The sequence below is a fragment of the Otolemur garnettii genome, unplaced genomic scaffold, assembly GCF_000181295.1.
Source record: "Otolemur garnettii isolate 467f Iridium unplaced genomic scaffold, OtoGar3 scaffold00007, whole genome shotgun sequence".
In the NCBI taxonomy this organism is placed as follows: Eukaryota; Metazoa; Chordata; class Mammalia; order Primates; family Galagidae; genus Otolemur; species Otolemur garnettii.
Window position 1 is genome coordinate 3,169,822 of NW_003852402.1, and position 24,226 is coordinate 3,194,047.

Below are 24,226 nucleotides of genomic sequence, written 5' to 3' on the forward strand. Positions count from 1 at the left end.
GGGCGCCTGTGGTCCCAGCTACTTGGGAGGCTGAGGCAGGAGACTCGCTTGAGCCCAGGAGTTGGAGGTTGCTGTGAGCTGTGAAGCCAGGCACTCTACCCAGGGGGACAGCTTAAGGCTCTGTCTCCAAAAAAAAAAAAAAAAAAAAAAAAAAATCAGCATATCCCAGTCTAGGGAGACTAGGAGTTGGGGGTGCAAAATTGCTCCACCCCACCCTTGGAGTCTGGAACGCCTGTGTCCCTGAGGCGTGGTCTGCCCCCGTGTCAGGTCTGTCTGTTGTCAGGTGCCACCTGGCCTCCTGCATGGAGTCCACATGTGTCCTGAGCGGGAATCTTTGGGGACCCTCCCTGATGGTTAATCAGTCGGGTCCTTGCAGGAAACAGATGGGCTTGTCACAGGATGCACCCAGGGGCTTGTTTACAGAGGCTGGGTGGGTGTGGGCATCTGAGAGGGACAACCCTGGACCCAGGGCCACAGCCCTGCCAGTGGGTGGTGCCAGGCAGCCTGGAGTCCTGGGGGGACAGGGGAAAGGGCTGCCTGTAGCCCATGTAGAGCAGGTCATGGCTAGAAGCCATTTGAGAGGGCCACGAGTGCTGGTGATGGTGTTCCCTTCCATCCCTCTAACCTCCTTTTGGGAAGCCAGTCAGAGGGCAGAGGGCAGTGAACTCTTCCCCATCCGGGGAGCAGGAGGAGTTTGGTCTGTTTTTATTCTTGGGTGATGACATTGTAGATGAGCCCTTTTGAGCTTGTCCAGGAAGGCGTGTCAGAGGTAGACATGTGCCCGTGCCTGCCGAGGAAGCAGCAGAGCCCTCCTCCCCACCCCCACCTCACCTGTAGGCCCAGCCACTCGGGAGGCTGGGGCAGGAGGATCACTCGAGCTCAGGAGTTTGAGGTTGCTGTGAGCTACCACGATGCCACTGTACTCCAGTCTAGCCCAGGTGACAGAGCAGTGAGACTCTGCCTCAAGAAAATTAAAGAAAAAAGAGAGAGAAGATAAAAATTACCAACATTAGAAATAAAACAGAATTCTATCAAATGTTTAAAGTGTCACACCAGTTTCTTCCAGAAAATAGAAGAGAAAACTTCCCAATTCATTTTGTGAAGTATTACCCTGATACTCAAACCAGACAAGGCAGCCCAAAAGAGGAGACCCACAGGCCCTGTCCCTCAAGAGTGCACAGAAGCCTGCACCTGAGCGGTACAGCAGCTTTCTTCATAAGGTCCCCAAATTGGAAACAGCCCAGACGGCTGTCAGGGGTGGATGTTTGAGTGCACCAGTGCTTGTCCTAGACCGTGGCCACCATCAGCAGTCACAGGGATGCACTGTCTATGCAGAGAGCTCAGCTAAGTCTCCAGAGGTGGTACTGTACTGTGTGATTTCGTGTGTGTCACTCTCTTAACACGACAAAATGATGAAAAGCAGAGACCAGAGTAGTGGCTGTCAGGGTGGGAGTGCAGGAGGAAGTGGCAGTGGCTGTGCTCCTTGTGGTGGGTGGGGGGTTCTCTGTCTACGTCTGGGCTCAGCGCGACACTGTCTGTGCAGGGTGTTTGCCACTGGTGGAAACTGGATAAAGACAGCCAGGCGTGGTGGCTCAGGCCTGTAATCCCAGCACTCTGAGAGGCTGAGGCAAGTGGATTTCCTGAGCTCAGGAGTTCAAGACCAGCCTGAGCAAGAGTGAGACCCCATCTCTACTAAAAACAGAAAAACTAGGTGGGCACGATGGCGGGCACTTATAGTCCCAGCTACTCGGAAGGCCAAGGCAGGAGGATCACTTGAACCCAAAAGTTTGAGGTTGCAGTGAGGTGTGACGCCACGGCACTCTACCCAGGGCAACAAAATGAGACTGTACTTCAAAAAAACACCTCAAAGCTTGATAAAGGCACGTGGCATTTCTCTATATTATTTTTACACTTGCATGTTCATCTGAAATTGCCTCAAAATAAGTTGAATTAGAGGAACATTTAAAGATTTTTAAATCTATAACTGTGGTATATGTATGTTTTTCTGAAAGACAACCCTACCTTATGCCTTCTAAAAACACAAACCTGTTACCAGGTTAGACAACTTTTTTGAGGTCATAAATGACCCCAAAACATCAGATATTTCTTTTATTTTCCCCTATTTTGGGGGGGGAGGATAGGGTTGAGACAGAGTGTCATTCTGTTGCCCAGGCTAGAGAGCTCTGGTGTCAGCCTCGCTCACAGCAACCTTAAACTCCTAGGCACAAGCAATCCTCTTGCCTCAGTGTCCTGAGTAGCTGGGGCTATAGGCATCTGACACACACCGGCTGATTTTTCTACTTTTAGTAGAGACGGGGTCTTTCATGCTCTTGCTCAGGCTGCTCTCAAACTCCTGAGATCAAGGGATCCACCCTCCTTGGCCTCCCAGAGTGTTAGGATTAGAGGATGAGCCACCTCGCCCAGCCAAAACTTCAGATATTTAAATTCCTCACAATGCTGTGGCTCACCTGGTGGTTCTTGTCTGTGTGGATCAGCCATGGCTGGTGGGAATGGCCTCACCCTCGTTCCCCAGGCTTTTCAGCTGTGGCCTCCCATCTTGCAGCCGGCTAGTCCAGGCTGGTCACGTGGTCAGGAGTGTTTCCAGCAGCCTTCCGAGTGTGTGCACATGTGAGCGTGAGTGTATGCACAGGGGAGTGTGCACAAGCCAGCATGTGCACAAGTGAACGTGAGTTCTCCAGTAGGGAGTGACAGTTAGATTTGCATGTCCCACCTCTGGGGGGGGATGTGAGCTCCTCAATGCTAAGGGGCACAGTTCGTGCTAAGCTACTTTTTGTCCACAAGACCCTCTGGAGAAGGAGCATGCTGCCACCACTTTCCAGGAAGGGGCTGTGTGTCAGGTAAGGACCCCACACCCTAACTGTGAGTCCTTCACTTGTCACTGGAGATGAAATCCCTCTCTGAGCAAATCTGTCTAAATTCCCAGAACACCAAGGGGAGGGGCCCACCAGGCTGCAGGGGGAACTGATCCTGAAGGCCGGCCTGCAGGGGCAGCACTGGGCCCCCCCAGCCCCAGGGGCTTTTGTCTGGTCAGGGGTCCAACTCAGTGGGAGCTGGCACTGTGCCCTGTTGGACCATTTCCAGAATGAAGTTCCTGGCTGTGGAGCTCACACAGCCTTTAGGAGGGCTTACTCTATCCAGCACCAAGGGCAGGCCCTGCTACGGGAACACCTGCCTCTGGCCATGATGTTTGCATTTCTGAGGGTATCGCACATGCCTCAGGAAAGCCCAGAGCTCTTCACTTTTGTCTTGGGCCAGAATTGTCAGTGAGATTTCTGTTAGGCCCCCTGCCTGATACATAGAAGGCTTTGGTGTGATTTTTTTTTTAAATCATAGCTGTGTACGTTAATGCAGTCATGGGGTGCAATGTGCTTTCATCAAACTGGTCAACACAACCTTCACGGCATTTTCTTAGTTATTGTGTTAAGACGTTTATATTCTACACCTTTTACATGTCCCCTTGTAAGGTGCACTGTAGGTGTGGTCCCGATTTTTTTTTTTTTAAGACAGGGTCTCAATCTGTCAACTCAGGCTAGAGTGCACTAGTGCGATCATAGCTCTCCTCAGCCTCTCACTCCTGGGCTCAAGTAATCCTCCTGGCTCAGCCTCCCAAGTAGCTGGGTCTACAGGTGCCTGCCCTCACAGCTGAATAAGTTTTTAAATTTTTCTTTTTTTTTTTTTGGCTGGTGCCAGGTTTGAACCCATGACCTCCGGTATGTGAGGCTGGCCCCCTACTCCTTTGAGCCACACGCCACCCAGTTTTTTTTTTTTTAGAGATGGGGTCTTACTTTGTGGCCCAGGCTTGTGTCAAACTCGCAGCCTCAAGCGATCCTCCTACCATGGCCTCCCAAAGCACTGGATTTACAAGTGTGAACCACCCCGCCCAGCTCTGATGTGGGTTTGTTTTTTTTAAAATAGAAACTCTAGTGACTGGTTGGTTCTGACCCTTGTTGAAAATCTTTTCTTTTCTGAAAAGGCTCCCACGATACTGTCTGTTAGCACAGCCCCTTGTTTTCTGGGTGAGCATAGCTGGAGGAAGCATGCAGAGGACAAAGCCCGGGAGCCGCAGGTGGCCTATGGAGTCCCTGGAGGGATGAACCACTTAACTGCTCCACGTGTCTAAAGATGTAAAAAGAAATGTTATTATCTTAATATGGGAACTACTAAGAAGGCAGAATTCAGGGAGGACACCCGTCGCACATTCTGTTGCTTTTCCTCTCATCTTCTTGAGCAGTAACAACAGTGGCACAGCAGACGGTGGGCATGGGGCTGGCACTCCGCGCAGAGAACTCGCCTCACCCCGAGAGGAAGGCGCTAGTGTTACTCCCCACTTTATAGACCAGGCCCAGTGAGCAGGAAGATCACGTGACTTTCCTGAGTGGAGTTGGGGTGTGAACCCCGGGCCTCGGGGAGTGAGGCTCAGGGACACTGCCAACACTACTGTCCCGTGAGCCCTGCAGACCTCCAGTGTCACAGCCGGACCCGAGTTGGTAATGAGGATAATAGATCCCGGCAAGGTCCCGGACCCATCCTTCCACTTGGCTCCTGAGCAGCCCTAGAGGTGACAGCTGTGTGCTTACCCCCTCTCCAGAAGAGTCTGCCTAGGCTCCGAGCACTGTGTCCCCTGCCCCAGGTCACAGAGGAACTTGGGGTTATTCCACTACTTGGGATGATGAGGAGCCGCCTACTCACCTGGTAGCCCAGAGTGGCTCAGTCGAGTTTTGGTTCCACAGTTTAGGGTGCATGGCCCTAAGGGGGCCCCCTTGCCCTGCCCTTCCCAGGATTTGGGTTTCTAATGTCTTAAACGAAAACCTCAAGAATGGTCTGGGGGTTTTTTGTTGTTGTTTTTTGGTGATTAATATAAATCTCAAGGGAAGTAAATATTTTATAACTTAATTTTTGTGAACTCTGGGCTGCTGCTGATCTAGTTGATTGAAAAAGGCCAAGTGACCTGGCTGAGGGGCCTGAGGGCCCTGGGGCGCTCCCTGCACTGAGCAGCTTGGTTCTCACTGAGCTGATCATTTTTCTGCTGCATCCTGTGTTGAGTTCCAACACTGTCCGGTTTTGGCCGCCTTGGGAAGCTGGCCAAGCTGGCCCAGCTCCGCAATTCCTCAAACCTCTGCCGAGTCTGGCAGAAGTCAGGCACAGGTGAAGCCGACACAGCTGGGATCTCTTCATCATGCCCGATGGGCCGACCCCTCTGCTCCCCGGCCTTGGGGATTCCCTGGGGAGCAGAGCTGGGACCTGTGTGCTGCTCTGTGCTCTGTGTGGGTCTGAACGAGGAGACAGGACCGGCCAGGCAGTGAAGTGTCTCAGGAACACTTGGAGGTGGTGGCTTGGCTGGCTGGGCCTGAGGTTTGTCACAGTTTCAGGACACCTCTGCATGTTCCTTAACTGTCTCTCCACCGTCCCGTCCTTCTCTGTCCCTGTCTTGCGTGGTATTGGGGTGAACCCTCCATACCTGGCGAGGGTGCAGACTCGTCAGTAACTCACCATCACGGTATCCAAAGCTCCTGTGTGGAGCGTGGTCCTGTTACCTGCCTAGGAGTGTGGGGCGCTGCCCAGGCCCCCTTGGGCCCCCAGAGAGGCAGCACCTTGGTCCGATGTCTGAGTTTTGCAGTCCCGTTGGAGCCTGGCTTGTATTCTCAGAGTTTATGTGCATCTGGGTATTTTCCGTGTAGCCCTGCCTGTGGCTTTCCCAGGTAGCTTCAAGAACTGCCCTGGCTGCCCACCTCTGCCAGAGCTGGCAGGGGGTCTTGCCCGAATTTCCTGGGGCAGTTGTCGGCCTGTGAGGTTTGAGCCTCGCTGTGTCTGAGACATGATAGCACAGTAATGGCCGATCCTGCACTTTGACCTGTACACACATTCCTAAGGTCCAGCCACCTGTGAATTCTTTGATATGAACACCGGTTAATCACTTGTGACACAGAGCGTGAATCCCTTCGTTTCCTGAGGGGTGCCCTCCCCATGTCTGGTTTTGCGGACACCCCCACACCACCTTCCCTTGCACTGAAATCGTACCCGCTCCAGCCTGCCACCATGGGACCGCCTGGAGCAGGTTGAAAGGCTGGAGAAACGTGAGCACGTCCTGCGGACCCAGCGCTTTTGTGCACACACAAAGATACCCCCGCGCCGTTCAGGGCAGCTAAGTGGGGGGGGGGCGACACACGGGAAAGAAAATACCTTTGGGGAGAATGAAAAGGGGCCGGGCCCCAGTGACCACTCCTGGATGGGGAACTGGATCTGCTCGACTTAGTGAAGTGCAGCCCCCTCAGCCCGGCCCCTGTGCTTGGTGGCGCTGTGGGATTCTTCTCAGGTGGCAGCAGGCGTGAGTGTGGTAGTCTGTCCTCGCTGCCTATTCCCACCTGCCCCAGCTGCCTGTGCCGGCCAGAGCTGCACACAGGGAGTGGGGGACCGGCGCCTGCTGGCTGCCACCCGCCCGTGTGTGTCCTGCGTGGTTTGCCTGGCCCGAGTATGGGGGCCTGGCGCTCAGTGCCTTTCCTGCAGGGGTCAGGGGGGTCCTTTGGGCCTGGCCAGTTGCCTCACAAGGCACAGCCAAGAGCCAGGGACAGATGCCAGGGACGCGGATGCCCCGGCTGCACTGGGCCCCCGCATGCTGTGCCCGGCACCCTTCTCACGTGAGACCTGGGGAAAGCTCGGGTACTGCTGCCTTGTCCCCTTCATTCCCACACTGTCCTGTTCTTTTGTGTGTGTCTGTGGCAACTTTAAAAATCTATTAAAGGCCAGGCGTGATGGCTTATGCCTGTGAAGTGGGAGGATCCCTTGAGGCCGGGAGGAGTTCAAGACCAGCTTGAGCAAGAGGGAGACCCTGTCTCTACTGAAAATAGAAAAATGACCCCAGCATGGTGGCAGCTCCAATAGTCCCAGCTACTCAGGAGGCTGAGGCAGGAGGATCACTTGAGCCCAGGAGTTGGAGGTTGCTGTGAGCTATAATGGCACCACTCTACTCTAGCCTGGGTGACAGAGTGAGACTCTATCTTCAAAAATAAAAAATCTATATTAAAAATCTTAGGGAACAGCTTACGGTGTCTTCCTCTTCATCTCCCCTATACCGTTTGTCATCAGTCGCAGACCAGCCAAGCCCCAGAGCACTTCCTCTGGCCGGCTCTGAGTCTCCACATGGGGCCCTGAATTGCTTTCTCTTTAAAAGTCAAGGTGGTGTGATGGCTTACAGTGTAATCCCGGCATTTGGAAAGCCAAAGTGGGAGGACCACTTGAGACCAGGCATTCGGGACTGGCCTAGGCAACATAGCAAGACCCTGTCTGTACAAAGGGGAAAACTTACTAGGGTGACAGCTGCTGCAGCTGCCCGGTCTCTCGTCTGCTGCCTTCCCATCCTCCGTGCCTGCCTTCCAGCTGAGCCTGGCTGTGTCTCCTTTTGACAAAAGCAGATGACCTGGTTTAAATTAAACGTGCCTGCTGGCCTCGTAGGGTCAGGGCCTCTCCCCACAGGCTGCCGGTGTCATTTATCCTACACCTCTTGACCCCTTGTGGGGAACTCTCGCCTGTTACTGCATTGGATCATTCACGCTGCCTTGGCAGGGAGGCTAAATAATGTATTTTGTCTACATTTTAGATAAAATGTTTTATAGGTAAAAATGAGGAAGGATCTTCCTGAAGGTTACCCAGGTACTGAGGGCAAGGAGGCCGGTGAATGGGGGACACCCTCTCAGGAAGGTTTTTGTTCTCATTGAGATGAGATTCACACAACATGAAGTCAAGTTTTAGAGTGGCACTTAGAGTGGCATCAGTGTATTCACAGTGTCGTGACCACTCACTGTACCTGGATCTAAAATGTGTCGTGGCCTCAACAGGAAACCCACACCCACTCGCAGTCACCCCCTGTCCCCTCCCTGGCCCCCGGCCACCGCTGTTATGCTCTGCCCTGGATCGGCCTCTTCTGGACATTTCATACGATGCGTGCTCAGCTCTCTATCCCAGGGTGTTTGGCTCTTTGGCTAAAAGAGCCATTGGTTTTGTCTGAATGCCCAGTGGGAACCGAGCCGTGTGCACTGGGCGACGTCTCAGAGCCACCCTGAATGTCCCATGTGCTCCTTGGAGGCACGGACGCCGTTAGTAAGTGAGGCTCTGGAAACAACCGTGGATTAAATTAGGTTTCTTTGTTTTCCGCCTCCAGTTTTCCTCCTCAAACCTGGCGGCTCTGAGCATTGATTCTGAACGTGGTTCACAGCTGCAGTGGTGTAAACAGTAGCCCAGTCTCACTAGAGCTTCCCGAGTGTAAATGCTGTTTACAGCCTTCCTCCAAAGCCTCACACCCATCTCCAAAAATGTAAATTACAAGCTGCAGAGATAATATGGGGCTCGCACAGCTCAGGGAGGCTCCCCTCTCCCAGGGTTGCACCAGCACTGAGCATCTCTTAATAGGCACTTCCACATGTTTCCGGAAGCGGCTGCTGTCGCGGATCGAGGAAGCCACTCATTCTGTACATACTGTCCTACCTGCGGCTCAACCAAAAGCAAAATCCTCGGGCAAATGGCTTGATGGAGACCAGGTGGCATGGTAGAGCCTCCCTTGGATTTTACCTGAGAAGCATTTGAAGGACGTTCGTGCACCTATGTCGGCATCACCCTAAAAGTCCCTGTAGTGCAGAGGGTGGGCACTCTACTACTAAATCTTTGTCTTGTACACAAAGAAACTGAGGTACAGTGATAGGTCCTATTACTGCTTGGACGAGGCGGAGTGGAAGGCTTAGCTGCAGTGGCTACGTACAGCTGTGCAGTCTGTGCACTGCACAACTCAGAAGGATGTAATGTGGGCATGCAGGGTCCCCTGAGGTTACACAACTTGGCCGTCTGGTGAGTTCTTGGTATTAGAAGGTCCACGTCCTGCCTTGTTTGATCAGATGAGTACTTTGTTTCTGTTGAACACTGAGGATTACTTTTTGAAGGATCTGTGTCGTGTCCTGCTTCCCTATTAAACAGCATCGAGGGTAATTTAATCTTGTTTTTATAGGAACCAATTTCCACATTATTATAAAGAAGCATAAGATTGTATCATGTTAAACTAAGATTGACTCCAAAACTCTCAAGTGGGGCCTTGAGCCCATTCTTTGTGATGCTACTGGGGCTGGGAGAAAAGGTGCCCTTGGAGGCAGGAGGGAGGGACCGTGTGTGTCATGTGCCCAGTGAGGCCATCCTTTGAGTTCTCCTGGTTCAGACCAGCAGAGAGGCAGATCTCACTACTCAGGTCGTGCAGAGGGAAATTCAGTTCCAGGCCCCGCGGGAGCCAGTCTTCTCTCACACTGTGTTTCTGGAACTTTGAGACCCCCCCCCCCAGGTATGTGATTGGCGTGAATGACATAGAGTCATGCCAATGCTCCCGTGGGAAGGACGTCCCAGGGATAGATGGACAGATGTGCTCAGCGTCCTGGGAGGCGCCAGCCAGGAGCGGAGACCCCTGACGGTGCCCCCAACAAGTGGGCCCATCCCTGGACAGCAAACCACCACCTGCTGGGGAAGGGAGGGCTTCACTCAAGGCCACTGATTCCAGAGGGAACTCGGTAACCAGCCTTGGGACAGGCTTCTGGCCTGGACAGGGACCATCACGCTTTATGGGGGAAGGTGTGGGCCATCCCAGGCTGGTGTCCACAGGCTAGAGACACGTGGTGGGGTAGGCAGGAGCCTAGGCAGGAGCAGCCACAGGAACAGGGAAGGAGGGGTCCTTCTGGACACCGTGGCTGCCAGGCCTTAGTGGGCACGTGGCACAGGCACTCCCCCTTCCCCAGGAACACATTTTCTCCCAGGTGTTGACAGGTTAACAAAGTCTCACAAACTGAGTGGCTTAAACCTGTGTTTCCCAACCCCAGGCCATAGACCAGTGCTGGTCAGTGGCCTGTTAGGAACTGGGCCACACCGCAGGAGGGGAGTGGGGAGTGCTATGTGCCTCCACTGTCGCGTGGCCTTAGTCTCCATGCCGCTGCACCTGTCTTCCTAAGGACGCCAGTCATCTTGGGTCAGGGCCCACCTTGTCCAATACGACTTCATTTTAACTAATTACCTCTGCAAGGCCCCTTTTCCAAATAAGGTCACATTGCCAGGTTCCGGGAAGGACGTGAATTTGTGGGGGCGCCATGCAGCCCAGCACGACTGCTAGGGAACTCAGCTGAGACAAGGCCTTGGGCTCTTGGCCCCTTGTCCACAAACTGGCCTCTGGTGTGCGGGGCAGGTGTCCCAGCCGAGGGCGGGCAGTGGGGGAAACGCTGACACCGCTTGTGCTTTCTCTTCCCACAGCCCAACATCGGCCGCCTGGGCCTGCCCCATGGGCCATCTGGGGAGAAGGTGGCCGTGGTGACAGTGGACGACTGTGACACAGCCATGGCCGTGCGCTTTGGAAGCTATGTGGGGAACTACAGCTGTGCTGCCCAGGGCACTCAGAGCGGCTCCAAGAAGTGAGCACCCTGAGGGGAGGCGCTGGGCACCTGTGCCCCCACATGTGGGGTCATCTTACCATGCGGCCTTCCAGCACCAGGCCCCCAACACACACACTCTAGGATACACACTCTAGTGTCCTGGAGACCCTAATCCAGGCTGGAGTCAGACTCCCTCCCCGTGGTTGGGGTACCTTCTTCCGACACATTAGAACCTTCCAGAATAAAACCCCTTTTATTTGTCAAAGAGTGTGCAGGCCACCCTGAGGGTTGTGCCAGCTGGCTAGCAGACCCACTGCTTCCCCAGGAGGACCTTACAGGCCAGAGGACAGCATGGCGCTGCACATCCTGTTAGGGGTGGTTTGGCCAGGGGTGGGCAGGGCTCAGTGAGTGACACCAGTCAACCCAAACCTCCAGCGTGTCAGGACATAAGGTGACTGTGGGGGAACCGAGGCACAGAGAGGCCTGTGAAGCCGGCAGCAGCACCAGGAGCAGGGGCGCCTTTCACTCTGGCTTCTGCCCCCCCTCCCCCGACTCCTGCTGCTCTGTCATCCAAGTGTTCTTAGCAGCAGAGGCTTCACTGACATAACCGCAGAGCCCATGGCTGCCACCAGGATGTCAGAGTCCCAGAGGATGGCTTTACTCCCCCAGGTCCCTGGATCTCACAGGGCCTCTGCTCCTGGGGGGTGTCCCCAACCTGCCGGAGGACTTCCCGGTGCACAACCGGCAATTCGTGGGCTGCATGCGGAACCTGTCGGTGGACGGCAAACACGTGGACATGGCTGGATTCATCGCCAACAATGGCACCAGGGCAGGTACGGACGGCTGTTGGTGTGGGCACAGCAGACACGTGGTGGAGTGTCACTCACCTATCCCCAAGGAGCTATTCTCCTAGAAACGGATGTGCCCACTGTGGGCCCCACCCAGGAGTGGAGCCAGAGTCTGGGCTCCCAGAGCCGCTGCTCTTGAGCCACCAGGGCTGCTACTTGAGGTGGCCGTGACACTGCTGGCCTGGGGCGCAGATAATCCCAGGGTCTTGCATGTGTCACCAGACGCCCAGGCCCACAGCTATGGTGTCCTGGAGGCCTAGAGTGTCCTGCTGTGGACCCCGTGCTCAGTGCCTGCCTGGGCCCTGTGTTCTTACTACTGCCAGAGCTCTCGGGTGGGCAGGTGGGACAGCGGTATGGGAGGCCGCAATGGCGGCATGGGAGGCCAGGACAGCTCGTCCACTTGGGGCTCTGCCCACACTGTGTGTTTCTAGGCTGTGCTGCTCAGAGGAACTTCTGTGATGGGACCTGGTGTCAGAACGGGGGTACCTGTGTCAGCAGGTGGAACATGTACCTGTGTGAGTGTCCACTGCAGTTTGGCGGGAAGAACTGTGAGCAAGGTGAGCGCCTGGTGGCCTTGGAGGCTTGGCTCTTGGCTGTTGTGTATCTGGGACCACTTGTGACTTATGAGGGGCTTCACCTCTGGGGTCAACAGTCTCTGGCTATGTGCTGTGTGTGCTGCTGACCCTCTTTCCTCTTCAAGACGCTGCCCTGTGAAGACCCCTGCTCCTATCCTGGTCTCCCCAGGACAGGTGGGCTGGGTCGATAGGGTTCACCCAGACATCCCTGCTAGCTGAGTCCGGGGCCATCGAGCTGCTCCCCCACTTTCCATCCAGCCTGAAAGCACCCTGGCTGTGCCTGGCTGAGTCTGGGTGCCCGCAGCATTTCACCACACTTCCCTGGAAGGAGGTGCATGCACCAGAGTGGGCCTCTGCAGGGCCCAGCCCTGCTGGACCCAGAGAATTTGGGAGTTTTAGATTAGCCCTCACGTTAATGTATAAAAGGCCCAGGACCCCGTCCCCAGGCCCACCCCCTCCCCTGAAACCCAGAAAGATTCTCAGATGCCCTCCTGAGTCTGGAGGTGCCTGAGGTCCCTGGGCCTGTGCCCGCAGCCATGCCCCATCCCCAGCGCTTCAGTGGCGAGAGCATCGTGTCCTGGAGCGACCTGGACATCACCATCTCTGTGCCCTGGTACCTGGGGCTCATGTTCCGGACCCGGAAGGGGGATGCGGTGCTGATGGAGGCCACAGCCGGCCTGTCCTCCAGGCTTCATCTGCAAGTAAGTCAGCCCCCTCAGGCTCCGTCTGCAGGCAAGTCAGCCCCCCGCCACCTGGGCACTGGGGGGGCAGGCAAGGGCCCAGGTGTGGGTCCCAGGCACCGGGGCTTCCTTAAGGAAGGGTCTCCAGTGAGACAAAGAGAAACCTGAGTGCTTTTCCAAGTAGTAGCATGATCATGGCTGGAGAAGAGCAGGGGTGACGGTGGCAGCTACACAGTCCCGCGGGGCTCTTTCCAGCATTCTGTCCTCCTGGAGATGAGCAGCCGAGTGTCCGCCAAGCTGCATCTCAGAGGGTGGTTCTGGCCCCCTTGCACCTGAGGATTTGGCCTTTTTCTGAAGGGGTGTGTGGGCACCTCACTGCTGAGGGCGGTGATGAGCCTGTCAGTTCCGATGGCGGCTGGGTGGCGGTGGGCACCACATGCTGACGTCGTGGCTTCCTGAACCCTCAGGACCCTCTGTGTGGCCTTCCTCGCTGGTTCTCTGTGTCTCTTTGGTCTTTACTGTTCTGTTTATTCGGAGCATTCAGTAAGAGTTCTTAAAGCTTCTAAAAGATTATTTGAATGCACTCTAATTCTCTGTTTCTTTGTGTCACAAATAACTTCCACTCACAGAATCTTCCAAGCTCCATAGACATTTCATTTGAGAAACAAAATTTCCTTTAATTTGCAAGAAAGGTCTGGTTTGTTTTCCTTGGGCCGAAGGTCAGGACAGGGGATGCCCACCTTGCCCTGGCCTGGGGTTTGGAGACTTCACTGTGGGCACCAGGCCCGTGGCTCACCCTCCTGCCCACATGTCTGTGGGAACAGTGGGGATAGATGAGCTTCCCCTGTGATCTATGACCCTGCCCAATCAGGGCCAAGCTCTGGAAACACACCTGGCAATTCTCCCTCCTATAAGGGTTGCCTTATGACTCTACTTGGCCCTAGCTCACCCCACTCTCAGGAGCAGCCCGTGGGGAGCGTCCCATGAGATTCGTGCTTCATGTCAGTGTGAAGGGATTCTCTGACTGAGTTGTTCCTTTCTTTCTTCCAGGCCTTTTTCCAAGTACGTATATGCGTGTATGTGTGTGCGCATGTGTGCGTGTATGTGTCTGTATGTGCGAGTGTGTGTGCACAGCTCTTTTGTATATGTGCATGTCTGCATGCATGCATGTGTGTGTGCACTTGTCCCTGTGTGCACGCGTGCATGCACATCTGTGTGCGTATCTGTGACGGGACCTGGGTGCACAGGGTCTCTGAGTGGCCCTGACTTCCTTCACCCCGGTCATTCATTATCTCCAGCCGAGTAAGCCTGAGGCCCCTCCCTTCCTGCCTCCCTCCCTTAGTTCATCCACCTCTGTTGCCTCGGGGCCAGGCCACACTGGAAGATGCACCCTGTCATCCCAGGATGGCTGGAACAGGTGTGGCAGCTCCTCCAGGTGGGAAATTCCTCCCAGAGCTGGCTCCAGGCCTCTCTGCTGTCCCTGCGGGTCCTCAGGGAGCTAGTCTTATTTTTGTTACTCCCTTGGGCCTTGAGACTTCTCTTTTTGCCCAGTGGAGAGTCGACTTAATTCCCCCAGGGAAAGCCAAGGCACAGACACCCTGCACCCCCCCAGCCTTCTGTCCACTTGTTGCCCAGTTCCTGGGATGACCACAGACTCCCTCTCCTGTAGCCCCTGTGGATAGTCCCTCTACAAACACTTGTGTAGCAGGATTGATGTAAGTAGGGGGAGGGACAGAGAGTGGGTACCCAGCACCTCCTCACACCACAAGCTCCTTGTTGGAGGCCAGCAGGGGCAGGACCCGAAGTGCCCCTAACGTGGGCTGGTACAGACCCCTCAACAGACCAGTGAGCACAAGGCCCGAGCAGTGAGGATAGGTGGGGGGGCTGAGAACCTCAACAGGACCCTCCTTCTGTCCTTCCCCACATCCCACCAGGAGCATTTCCCAGCACATTGTGTTTAGATTGTGTGGACGGTGCAGTGTGTGCATCAGAGGTAATCATGGCTGTCCCTGTGTTTCCCTTGTTAAGCTATAATTTCATAAGTTTACCAGGCAGCCCAGAAGCTCACTCTGGGCCATGACTTGGCACACACAGTTCTGCTCAGGGATAGTGTTGTTCTCTGTTGTTGTTTTACTGTTGGTACAAATTAAATTAGCTGTTTTCAATTCAGATGATGAACTGGAGCTCACAGGTTGTCATTTGGCAGTGGGGTCTCTGTGGAAATAAGGCACTGTGCTTTCAGTAGGAATGGCAGGGAAAGCCACACCCCTCACGTCATCCGGGTGATCACCTTCTGGGCAGCTCATCTGAATAGGAAGGGTTTCCACCAGGGACTATAGCCAGCTCTCCCTGTGGAGTGGTGGAGTGGTGGCCTTGAGGGGATCCTACAGACCCCAGCGGCACCCAGAGATCCCCCAAGGCAGTTTCCAGAGGCTGGTTGGGGAGCAGCTAGAAAAGTTCTAGGTGGTTTCTACTTTTGACATATTCAGCCTGCAGGCCCCTGACTTGTGTGGTGCAGCCGTTTGGGTGTTCTGGAAGGTCCCCACAGTGGGCCTGGCCGACAAAAGCTATATTATCACCAAGCAGCCCAAGCAATTTGGATAATTGCTTTCAGGCGCCCTGAATCCACCTGCATTGTCAAGCTGGGATCACTGGTTATTGTTGAATGCCTCCCTTAAATCCACCTCAGGTGGGAGGCAGTTACTGCCCGCAGTCTGAGCTCATTCTACAGACACCACCTTTGTTGTAGACATAATGTCATCGGTAGTGTTGATCTGCTTGCTTTGGGGTTTTGTGAGCAAGGGCAGTGAGAGAGAATGGCAAGGGGAATTAATGAGCTGACTTCAATGTCTGTAGACCAAAAGGAGACAAAACATAAAAAAGTGAAAAGTTGCCTTCTTAAAATGACCATCAGCAGTGGGCAGCACCTGTGGCTCAAAGGAGTGGGGCCCTGGCCCCATATGCCTAGAGGTGGTGGGTTCAAACCCAGTCCCAGCCAAAAACTGCCAAAAAAAAAAAAAATGACCATCAGCAGTGACCAGAAGTCAAAATACATTTTCAGTTACATTACATTTATAGTCAGTTAAAAAATATTTCCTGTCTTCCATCATTTATTCTTACACCTTTTCCTACACCTGTGGGTGTTTAGGAGTGTGTTTCTGAGTCACTACGGGAGTGTGTTCCATTAAATCCTGTTGGTGTTGTTTCTAGCACACGCGTGTGTGAGTGAGCACACACTGATGGTTTCAGAGCTTTGAAGTGCGTCCAGACTTGCCTTACAGCCCAGGTCTAGTTGGTTTGGGGAATGTTCCGTGTGTCCTTATAAAGAATGTACTCTGTGGTTATCACGCACAGTGTTCTGTATATGTCAAGTAGGTAAATTGTGTTAAATATTATGTTCCAATATTCTACATATATCACTGATTTTTTCTTTTTCTTTTTCTTTTTTTTTGTCTGTTTGTCATTTTAGTCACCAAGGGCAGTGAATTACAAATTTCCAGCCTTGACTGTAGATTTATCTATTACTTCTTCCAGTAATCTGTTGATTTTTGCTTTATAGATTTTAAGCATATGTTATTAGGTGCATATGAATTGAGGATTGTTTTATCTTTCCAGCAAACTGACTCTGTTATCATGGCAAGAGTCTTCTTTATCTCCAGTAGCGATTTTTGTCTGAAAGTCCACTCTGGCTCATATCCCCATAGTGGAGGCAGCTTCCTGCTGGTTGCACTTAAGTGACACATTTCCTCCTATTTTACACATTGTCTGTTTGCTCTATTGGTTGCATCCTTGGCTGTGCAGTAGCTTTTTTTTTTTTTTTTTTTAATGGGCCCCAGGACCAATGATCACCAGCTGCCCAAGTACCAAAAAATTACGCTTCCAAAATCTCTTGATGTCGATTCCACATAAAGAGCAGTTGAGTTGCCCCACGTGTGCCACTCATGACAAAAGGCCTTTTTGTGCAGTAGCTTTTTTATTGACCAGGTCCCACTTGTTTATTTTGGCTGTTGCTATGATTGCTTCTGAGATCTTCTTCATAAAATATTTCCCGAGCCTGTTGTCTATAAGAGTTTCCAGCATTTTCTTCTAGAATTCTTATAGTTTCATGCCTTAGGTTTAAGTCGTTTATCCACTGTAAATTAATTTTTACAAGTGATGAGAAGTGTGGTCCTGTTTCCAGTCTTTCACATGTGGCTTTTCAGTTTTCCTAGCACAGTATATTGAATAAGGATTCCTTTCCCCAGTGTATGTTTTTACCTGCTTTGTCAAAACTCAGATGACAATATGAGGGTGGATCCATCTCAGGGTTCTCTGTTCTGATCCATAGGTCTGTGCCTCTGTTCTAGTACCAGAACCATGCTGCTCTGGTTACTGTAGCCCAGGGGTCCTCAAACTTTTTAAACAGGAGGCCAGTTCACTGTCCCTCAGACCGTTGGAGGGCTGGACTGCGGGCCCCAGGACGAGTCGGCTGGTAAGCAGGACAGGCAGCAGTGGCAAAAACACCCGGCAGGCCAAATAAATGTCCTCGGGGGTCTGCATGTTGCTGTAGGCCATAGTTTGAGGACACCTGCAGGCCATAGTTTGAGGACGCCTGCTGTAGCCTGTAGTATAGCTTGAAGCCTGGTAAGGTGACATCTCTGACTTTGCTCTTATTATATAAAGTTGCATTGGCTATTCAGGGTCTTTTCTGGTCTGATTTTTTCTTACGTATGTTTAAATATGCCAGACACTTATCTCATGAACTGTAACATTTACATTCAAAAACAAGTGTCTAATGGTCACCTTCAAGTCTCTTTCAAGTTCCGTGGTTCTCATTGTTATTTTCAAGTCTGTCTGATGATTCTATTGTCTGGATTCCCTGTGGGTCAGTTTCCATTGTTCTTGCTTCTCTTGATTTTCAAGCATACTGTCTTGTCTCCTCATATAATTGGTCATATTTTATTACATGCTAGTCATGTATTGAAAAATTAGAAGGAATCTGAAACTAGGATGGGGGTGTCACTATCCTGCGTGCTTGTTTCTGGCAGCCAGCTAGGAGCACCTGCAGTCCTAGAACTCTTCAGAGCGGTCCTGCTCTGAGAGATGATTCAAAGAAGCTGGGCCTTCAGTCCCATAGGAACTATTCTTGTTTCCTCTTTGTGTATAGCCCTTCAGGGTCCCATCCCAAAGCCAAGAGACTGAAGATGCCATCCCCAGTGGGCCTTGAGCGCCGGTTCCCCCTGGTCCCATGAGCCTAGACAGCTGTGCTGAGTTTTTCAGCTTTACCTGTGTCTTCTAGAACCAGCTGAGAGCCGTGGGGGAGAACAAGTCCCAGGCTCACTTTTGCAGATTCCCAATTTCTCCCTAGTCATGACTCTGAAAGTTGGTTTTTTTGCTCCAGTACCTTTGAACAGATTTTTTTTGCTATTTTATCTTGTTTTTGTAGGTTTTTTTTCAAGAGGGTTGGTGCAATTGCCCAGTCCTTCTAAAACTCTGGCATTGCCCGTGGCTACATTGTTTTAAAATATGAGTGTTGTAGGCCAATTGCAATGCTGATTTTTGTTTTTCCATGCATATAATGAAACATGGAGGATTGAATCTTGTCTCATAAAGTGTAAGGTTTACATCCCAAAATAAGACCTTGGTAGTCACCTGGACCAGTGGCGGTTCCCCAGACCTAAAAGTCTCGCAGGGTTTGTTTTTGGTCCTTTCCTTTGACCTTTGTCAAAAACTTGACCCTTTTGCCATAGAATAAGGCATCCAATTCTGATGAGTGTTAAAGGCAACAGCAACAAACTACAACTCTAACTTTTGGGACCCTCTTTGGTCCAGTGACATGTTGTGAGTCTGTCTGGGTGGCCTTCTTATCTACATGATCACAGAGAGTTTCCTTGTCAGCGCACTAGTTGATAGGTATGGCTCTCCCTGTCCTTCAGATCCTGAACAACTACATCCAGTTTGAGGTGTCCCATGGTCCCTCTGACGTGGCGTCCATGAGGCTGTCCAGGTCACGTGTGACGGATGGGGAGTGGCATCACCTGCTGATAGAGCTAAAGAGTGCCAAGGAGGGCAAGGACATCAAGTACCTGGCAGTCATGACCCTGGATTATGGGATGGACCAGGTGAGCTGGCACCTGCACCCTCTTCTCCAGCCCGTGGGGAAGCGGGATGACTCCTCCAAGTGCAGAGACCTTGGGGATTTGAAGAAGCACTTCCCAGGACCCTGGGTTTGGGGCTTATGTAACCCTGTGCTGAGGCCACTGGCGTCTGTGTCTCATCCCCAGCCAGGTGGGCAGCTCCTGCAGGCAGGAACTGGACTTCGTCCCTCAGTGTTTCCTACCGTGGTGGCTTTGCCGTGGGTTCTTTTAGCAAAGCCAGCTTGAGTATGAGCTGTACACTCAGCACTGCGCCTTCCGGGTAGAGACGCATGCAAGGGCCTGTGCCCTCCAAGTGAGAAGCCGGGTAGCAGTGAGAGTCAGGGCCCGAGAGGGCGGTGGGACCCTGGGGATGCCTCTGTCCAGGCAGCCATGCTCAGAGCACCTGCTGAGATAAACAGGTTTCTGAGGTTTGCAGCCAGGTAACATGAGGCATTTTCATGAGACGCCCACACACTTAAGGGACTACTCAGGATTCCCAAGAGCACTTGGACCTGGGGCTCATCTTACATGACAGTTCTGAGAATAAGTGGCCGCTGTGTCCCAGACACCATCTTTTTGGAACTGTGTATCAGTTGGCACGCTCCAAGGTTCCCACAGTGTTAGGGGCGGCTGTGCATGGGTCTCCACTCACTGCCATCTTCCTGAGCTCCTTGTCACAAATGGCTCTTTAGCAATGCGCCCACAATGGAGGGGGAAGGGCCACCAGTGCTTCCCTGCTGACCACCTTGCTGGGCTGGGATGTGGACGCTGGTCCTCTGACCTGGTCTCAGTCCTCACTCATCTGTCCAGGCCCTCCTCGAAAGCCTGAATGTACTCAGGCTCTGGGGAGTTTGTTGTAGCCTTCTGGCCACGGTCTTCCCAGCCGGAAGTTGTTTTCAGAATGGCAACGTCGCCCCTGCTCCCCTCTCCTCTCCTCTGCACAGAACATGGTACAGATCGGGAACCAGCTTCCTGGGTTGAAGATGAAGAGCGTCGTGGTCGGGGGCCTGTCTGAGGACAAGGTCTCCGTGCGCCGTGGGTTCCGTGGCTGCATGCAGGTAGGGTGGGGCGGGGTGCCCGCAGGCTCCCCAGGCCAGTGCCACAGTGCTGCTGTCCCCCCTTGTTAGCTTGCCTCACGGGCATCCCCACCTTGACAACTCTGCTTCCTCCTTGGCCTTCCCTCCTCCCAGTTACTCTGAGCACCAGTGGCTCCCCTGCCCCCTGTGCCTCCACCAGCTCTGTGCACTCACCCAGATGGGCCCTGTGCCATCCCCTGACCAGGTGTGTAGCAGCTGAGTGAGCTGCTGATGGGAGTAGCTCTGCTCATGCCCCATGGCAGGGAAATACCTCCCACAGCCCCACAGCCCCACCCCATAAGATCCCTGAAACCTCCCACCATCAGGGTACGGGGCGAGAGGAGCAGCCTAGCTCTCCCAGCACTGGAGGTAAATGGGGGCCCTCACAAGGAACCAGAGAAAACTGGGGTACCCTTAGCTGGGGTACTCTTAGAACTAGAGCCCCCAACGCCCCAAAAGAGTCCAGCTGCCCTCTGTTTAACACCAGGGGGTGAGAATGGGGGAGACGGCCACCAACATCGCCACCCTGAACATGAACGATGCCCTCAAAGTCAGGGTGAAGGACGGCTGTGAGGTGGAGGACCCGTGTGCCTCAAGCCCCTGCCCTCAGCACAGCCGCTGCCACGATGCCTGGGACAGCTACTCCTGCGTGTGTGACAGAGGTGCCCCCCTGCAGTGCCCTTCAGGAGTGGGGGCTGACTGTGATGGTTAAAGCATGGGGGCGGGTGCTGCTGGGTCTGACACCAGCTTCCCGGCCCACCCTGCCCTGCGCCCTGATTTGTGGGTGGGCCCTCTGCTCGAAGCTGGGTCTGTGCCTCTTCCTCCCTGGGGCCCAAGGAATGCCGCAGACTTTACCCTCTTGGCACATGATGAAATCAGCAATAATTAATAAAACACCTTTCAAAAATTATGTATTTAGGGGTCACCTCTGAATTTTTGAGGTGCTAAGATCCTCGGCTGGTGCCTGTCCCCCATGCATTCTGGGGTGCCCTCCTCTCTGCATTGCCCATCTTGCCCCATTTGTGTTTGTGTCCCCTGCGATGGGGGCAGGTCACTCGTGGTGTCTAACAGAGGGTCTCGCAGATTCTGGCTGGAGGTAATTCTGGGCCTGTCCCCACAGGGTACTTCGGAAGAAAGTGTGTGGACGCGTGTCACCTGAACCCCTGTGAGCACGTGGCAACCTGTGTGCGCGCCCCTGGCTCCCCGAGGGGGTACGAGTGCGAGTGCGCGCCCAGCCGGTATGGACGCTACTGCGAGAACAGGTGAGGCCGCCGGCCGCCACTTCTCTGCCGCCTTTGTCTTCTCGCTGTTGTTTTTACCCAAAGCTGTACAAGCTTTGGAAAACAGGGCTGTACGTTTTTCAGTTTGGTGGGAAGTAAATGAAGACTAAGTCCGGCATCTCAAGCCAACCTGGTCGTTCCCAGACAGTGCAGCATGACTCCCACTGCCCTCAGGTCCTCTGGGCCCAAGGCAGACAGGCACAGTGAGCTGCAGGCGGACAGGGTCGCGCCCAGAGACTGCTCAGTGTGTGATCCTGCCCTCTGGGCTCTGGAATCACTGCACAGGTCTCAGGTGGCTGCAGTTGGGTCACTTTCTCCAAGGTGAAGCCACTTGGTTCTTTACACACCTACACCCCGAGACTCAGGCCCCTTTGGAGGAGTGCAGTCCTGGCCCCCCTGTCCTCAGCGACTGTTGTGGTGCAGGAGCCCACGTGGGAGGGACCCTGGCTCTGCTTTGTCCACTGAGCCCAGACCATGAGCTGGAGTCCTGGCTGGGGCCCTGCCAGCAGGAAGCACCCTGTGCCCTCAGGCTGATGACCTCAGGGAAGGTGTGGGAGAGATCACACTCGGATGTCAGCAAGATGTGATTCAAGGGAGCATTTAGAGGAGGTGCCGTGGAGTGCAGAAGAAGGTGGGGGCCAGGAAGGCTGAAGGGGGAGGGTATTCCAGGGGGTAAAACCAACAGGGCAGAGCTGGAGAGGAGCAATGGGATGAGGCTGATTAGAAGAACTCAGCGGTCTGTCTGGGGAGGCAGAGAGGTGGGGGTGGGGAGACGGGAGGAGCAGAGTTCAGCTTTGTGGAGACCATGGGGACCCAGCAGAGAAGCACCAGGATCAGGTTTGGATCTCAGAGGTACCCCAGCCGCTGCATGGAGTGCTGGCAGCATAGGCAGAAGCTCGGTCCATGCCCCTGGGGTCCGGCATTGCAGACACCCCAGGGCCGAGGAGGGAGAGAGAAGACTCTGGGTTCCCCATGGCATGTGCAGATCCATAAGCACCAGCCAGGGGCTCCTGGGGCTTAGGAACTCTGGCCTTGTTTTTATGTCCCTGATTAGCACACAGTTGGTACTTAATAATTGCTTGCTAGAAGTGAGTAGAGGAGATTGGCCGCTAGTGGAGGGAAGTCCACTGGCCAGGATGGGCAAGGCAGGGGCCTGTGGGACACTTTGAGGTGGGGCTGCTGCAGGTAAGGGGACTCGCAGGTGACTTCTTAGGTGTGATCCTTGTCAGGAACAGTGGGTGCCCCGTGCATGGTGGTGGCCATCTCCTCAGATGGTGGGCCTGGCCTTATTGCTGAGATATCGCTTGTCTCCAGTGTCCAGTGGTCTCTGTGGGAGAGGCGTGTGGAGGCAGTGCTGGGTCTGACACAATTCTGAATTTACGTATCTGGGATGTGGCCACACACGGCTCACATGTGGTGTATGTCATGCCCTTTGGGCAGGCTGAGAAGCTGCTGGGGAAGGAGGCCAGTGTCCAGCCCTCGGGATGTGGGGAGGGGAGGTGCTGCAGAATGCCCTGTTCAGAAACTTCCTGGAGGGCATGTCATTCTGGCCCTCACCCTGGGTTCCTGGGAGAAGGTGCCCAGGGCAGCTGGGCTGGGCTGGGAAAGGCCAGCCAGGCAGTGGGGAGTTTTCTTGGTATTGTGCAGACACCTGGGTGCACAGCAAATGTTTGCAGTTGCTGCCCCACTGTGGCATGCATGACTCTGTCATGCTGAACCCAGGTGCTTGGTGAGGTTGGGATCCAGTAGGGGAGAAACTGAGGCATGAAGGAGGCACCCACAGCAGGGCACAGTGAGCTTCCCGGGCAGCCAGCTCCAGGCCTCAACAGGAAGCAGTTATGTGACCTTCCTTTTGCTGTCTCATTTTTCCCAACAGAATCGACCTTCCATGCCCCAAAGGCTGGTGGGGGAACCCTGTCTGTGGACCCTGCCACTGTGCTGTCAGCAAAGGTTTTGACCCCGACTGCAATAAGACCAATGGCCAGTGCCAGTGCAAGGTGAGGCCCAGCCCCGGGGGATGGGCAGAAGTGTGTCCCCACCCTTCCAAACTGTGAGCCTGCATGTGCACATACACCTGCGTACAGGTGCACACAAGCCTCTCTGTACACATTCACGGCCACACACCTGCACACTCTTGTCCACCCACACACACACTTAGCTGCCCATACACACGTATCAAACGTGGCTGTAGGCCTCTTGCTACTCGCCTGTGCATTGTGAATACACTGTGCTGCTTCTCATGTGTGAACCGGTTTAAACACACCCCACCCCACCCTCTAACGCCCGCAGTGAGAATCCTTCCAGGCTCCCCAGCCCAACCCCCAGTGCTAAGAGGAAGCCTCGCAGCTTCTGTGTGGGCAGGCTCATCTTGGGCACCAGCCCTGTTCTCCAGGTTGGCATTTTCCTGATCTTCCACCAAGCCAGCACTCCATGACAACAGAAATTTGGGAGAAATATAAAAAGATGCTGCGTGGCTCAGTAAGCCTTGGCCCCGGCCCCTTCACGGTCTCGGTTCTCACATTTATGCAGCAGCGGGCTCACCATCTTGCGGTTTCTGAATTTGCACAGGTGTCTACCTGGAAATTATAGAACACCCTGTCCCTTTGACCTCTCAAAATACACCATCACCATCTTCTTCAAAATCATGGTGTCCATAACTGTATCACTAAGCCACAGTAACATTAAACCCAAACAGAAGGTCTAATGGTAACAGGAGCCTCGGGGAAGGATGTGAGCTGTCCAGGGAGGGCTGACCCAAGGAGGGCAGTTGTCCTTACCAGCTACCATAGTGCTGCCTCTGAGACATCAGCAATGTCTGGGGACTCCACAGTGCTTCCAACAACAAAACGGGACCTGTGTCCTAAGACACTCAAAGGAGAGACTGAAAGAGCATCTTGAGTCAGGGCCAGGCTGCCCACCACGTGTAGCATTGGTGGGCGGCTGGGGGAGGAACCCTGGGGAATATATTCAGAGAAAACTTGCCTGTGAGTTTTTTTTGTCAGCAAAACTTGTAGAAAATGCAAAAAAGAACCTAAGAGCTCCCCGTCCCTCCCCTCATCTCCCAGCATGACCGCCCACCACTATTCACACACAGTTGGAAACTGCACCCGACCCTAGAGCCTGAAATTTGCTCTTGAGTCTGCCCAGAACAGCCCACCCCATTTTCCAGAGGGTCCTGGGGAGGCTGAGTGATTGGTCAAGACGGTGGGCCAGTAACAGGCAAGAGTGGGCACGACCCCAGG

At 53.8% G+C, this 24,226-nt stretch overlaps 1 protein-coding gene and 1 non-coding gene across 3 annotated transcripts in view; one reads left to right on the forward strand and one right to left on the reverse strand.

Moving 5' to 3' along the window:
• The window catches only part of CELSR1 (cadherin EGF LAG seven-pass G-type receptor 1), a 138,559-nt gene that overhangs the window by 88,196 nt on the left and 26,137 nt on the right, over positions 1 to 24,226 (forward strand). For both annotated transcript variants that reach the window (XM_003783422.3, XM_023509426.1), the window contains exons 6-14: positions 10,291 to 10,448; positions 11,079 to 11,242; positions 11,689 to 11,814; positions 12,367 to 12,533; positions 18,428 to 18,613; positions 19,573 to 19,686; positions 20,192 to 20,366; positions 20,825 to 20,966; positions 22,861 to 22,981. In XM_003783422.3, the coding sequence (XP_003783470.2) occupies positions 10,291 to 10,448; positions 11,079 to 11,242; positions 11,689 to 11,814; positions 12,367 to 12,533; positions 18,428 to 18,613; positions 19,573 to 19,686; positions 20,192 to 20,366; positions 20,825 to 20,966; positions 22,861 to 22,981 (1,353 nt within the window). The remainder of the gene's footprint in view (positions 1 to 10,290; positions 10,449 to 11,078; positions 11,243 to 11,688; positions 11,815 to 12,366; positions 12,534 to 18,427; positions 18,614 to 19,572; positions 19,687 to 20,191; positions 20,367 to 20,824; positions 20,967 to 22,860; positions 22,982 to 24,226) is intronic.
• Positions 16,338 to 16,471, reverse strand: LOC111723055. Its single transcript, XR_002771681.1, has one exon. It is a non-coding gene; the product is annotated as a U11 spliceosomal RNA (small nuclear RNA).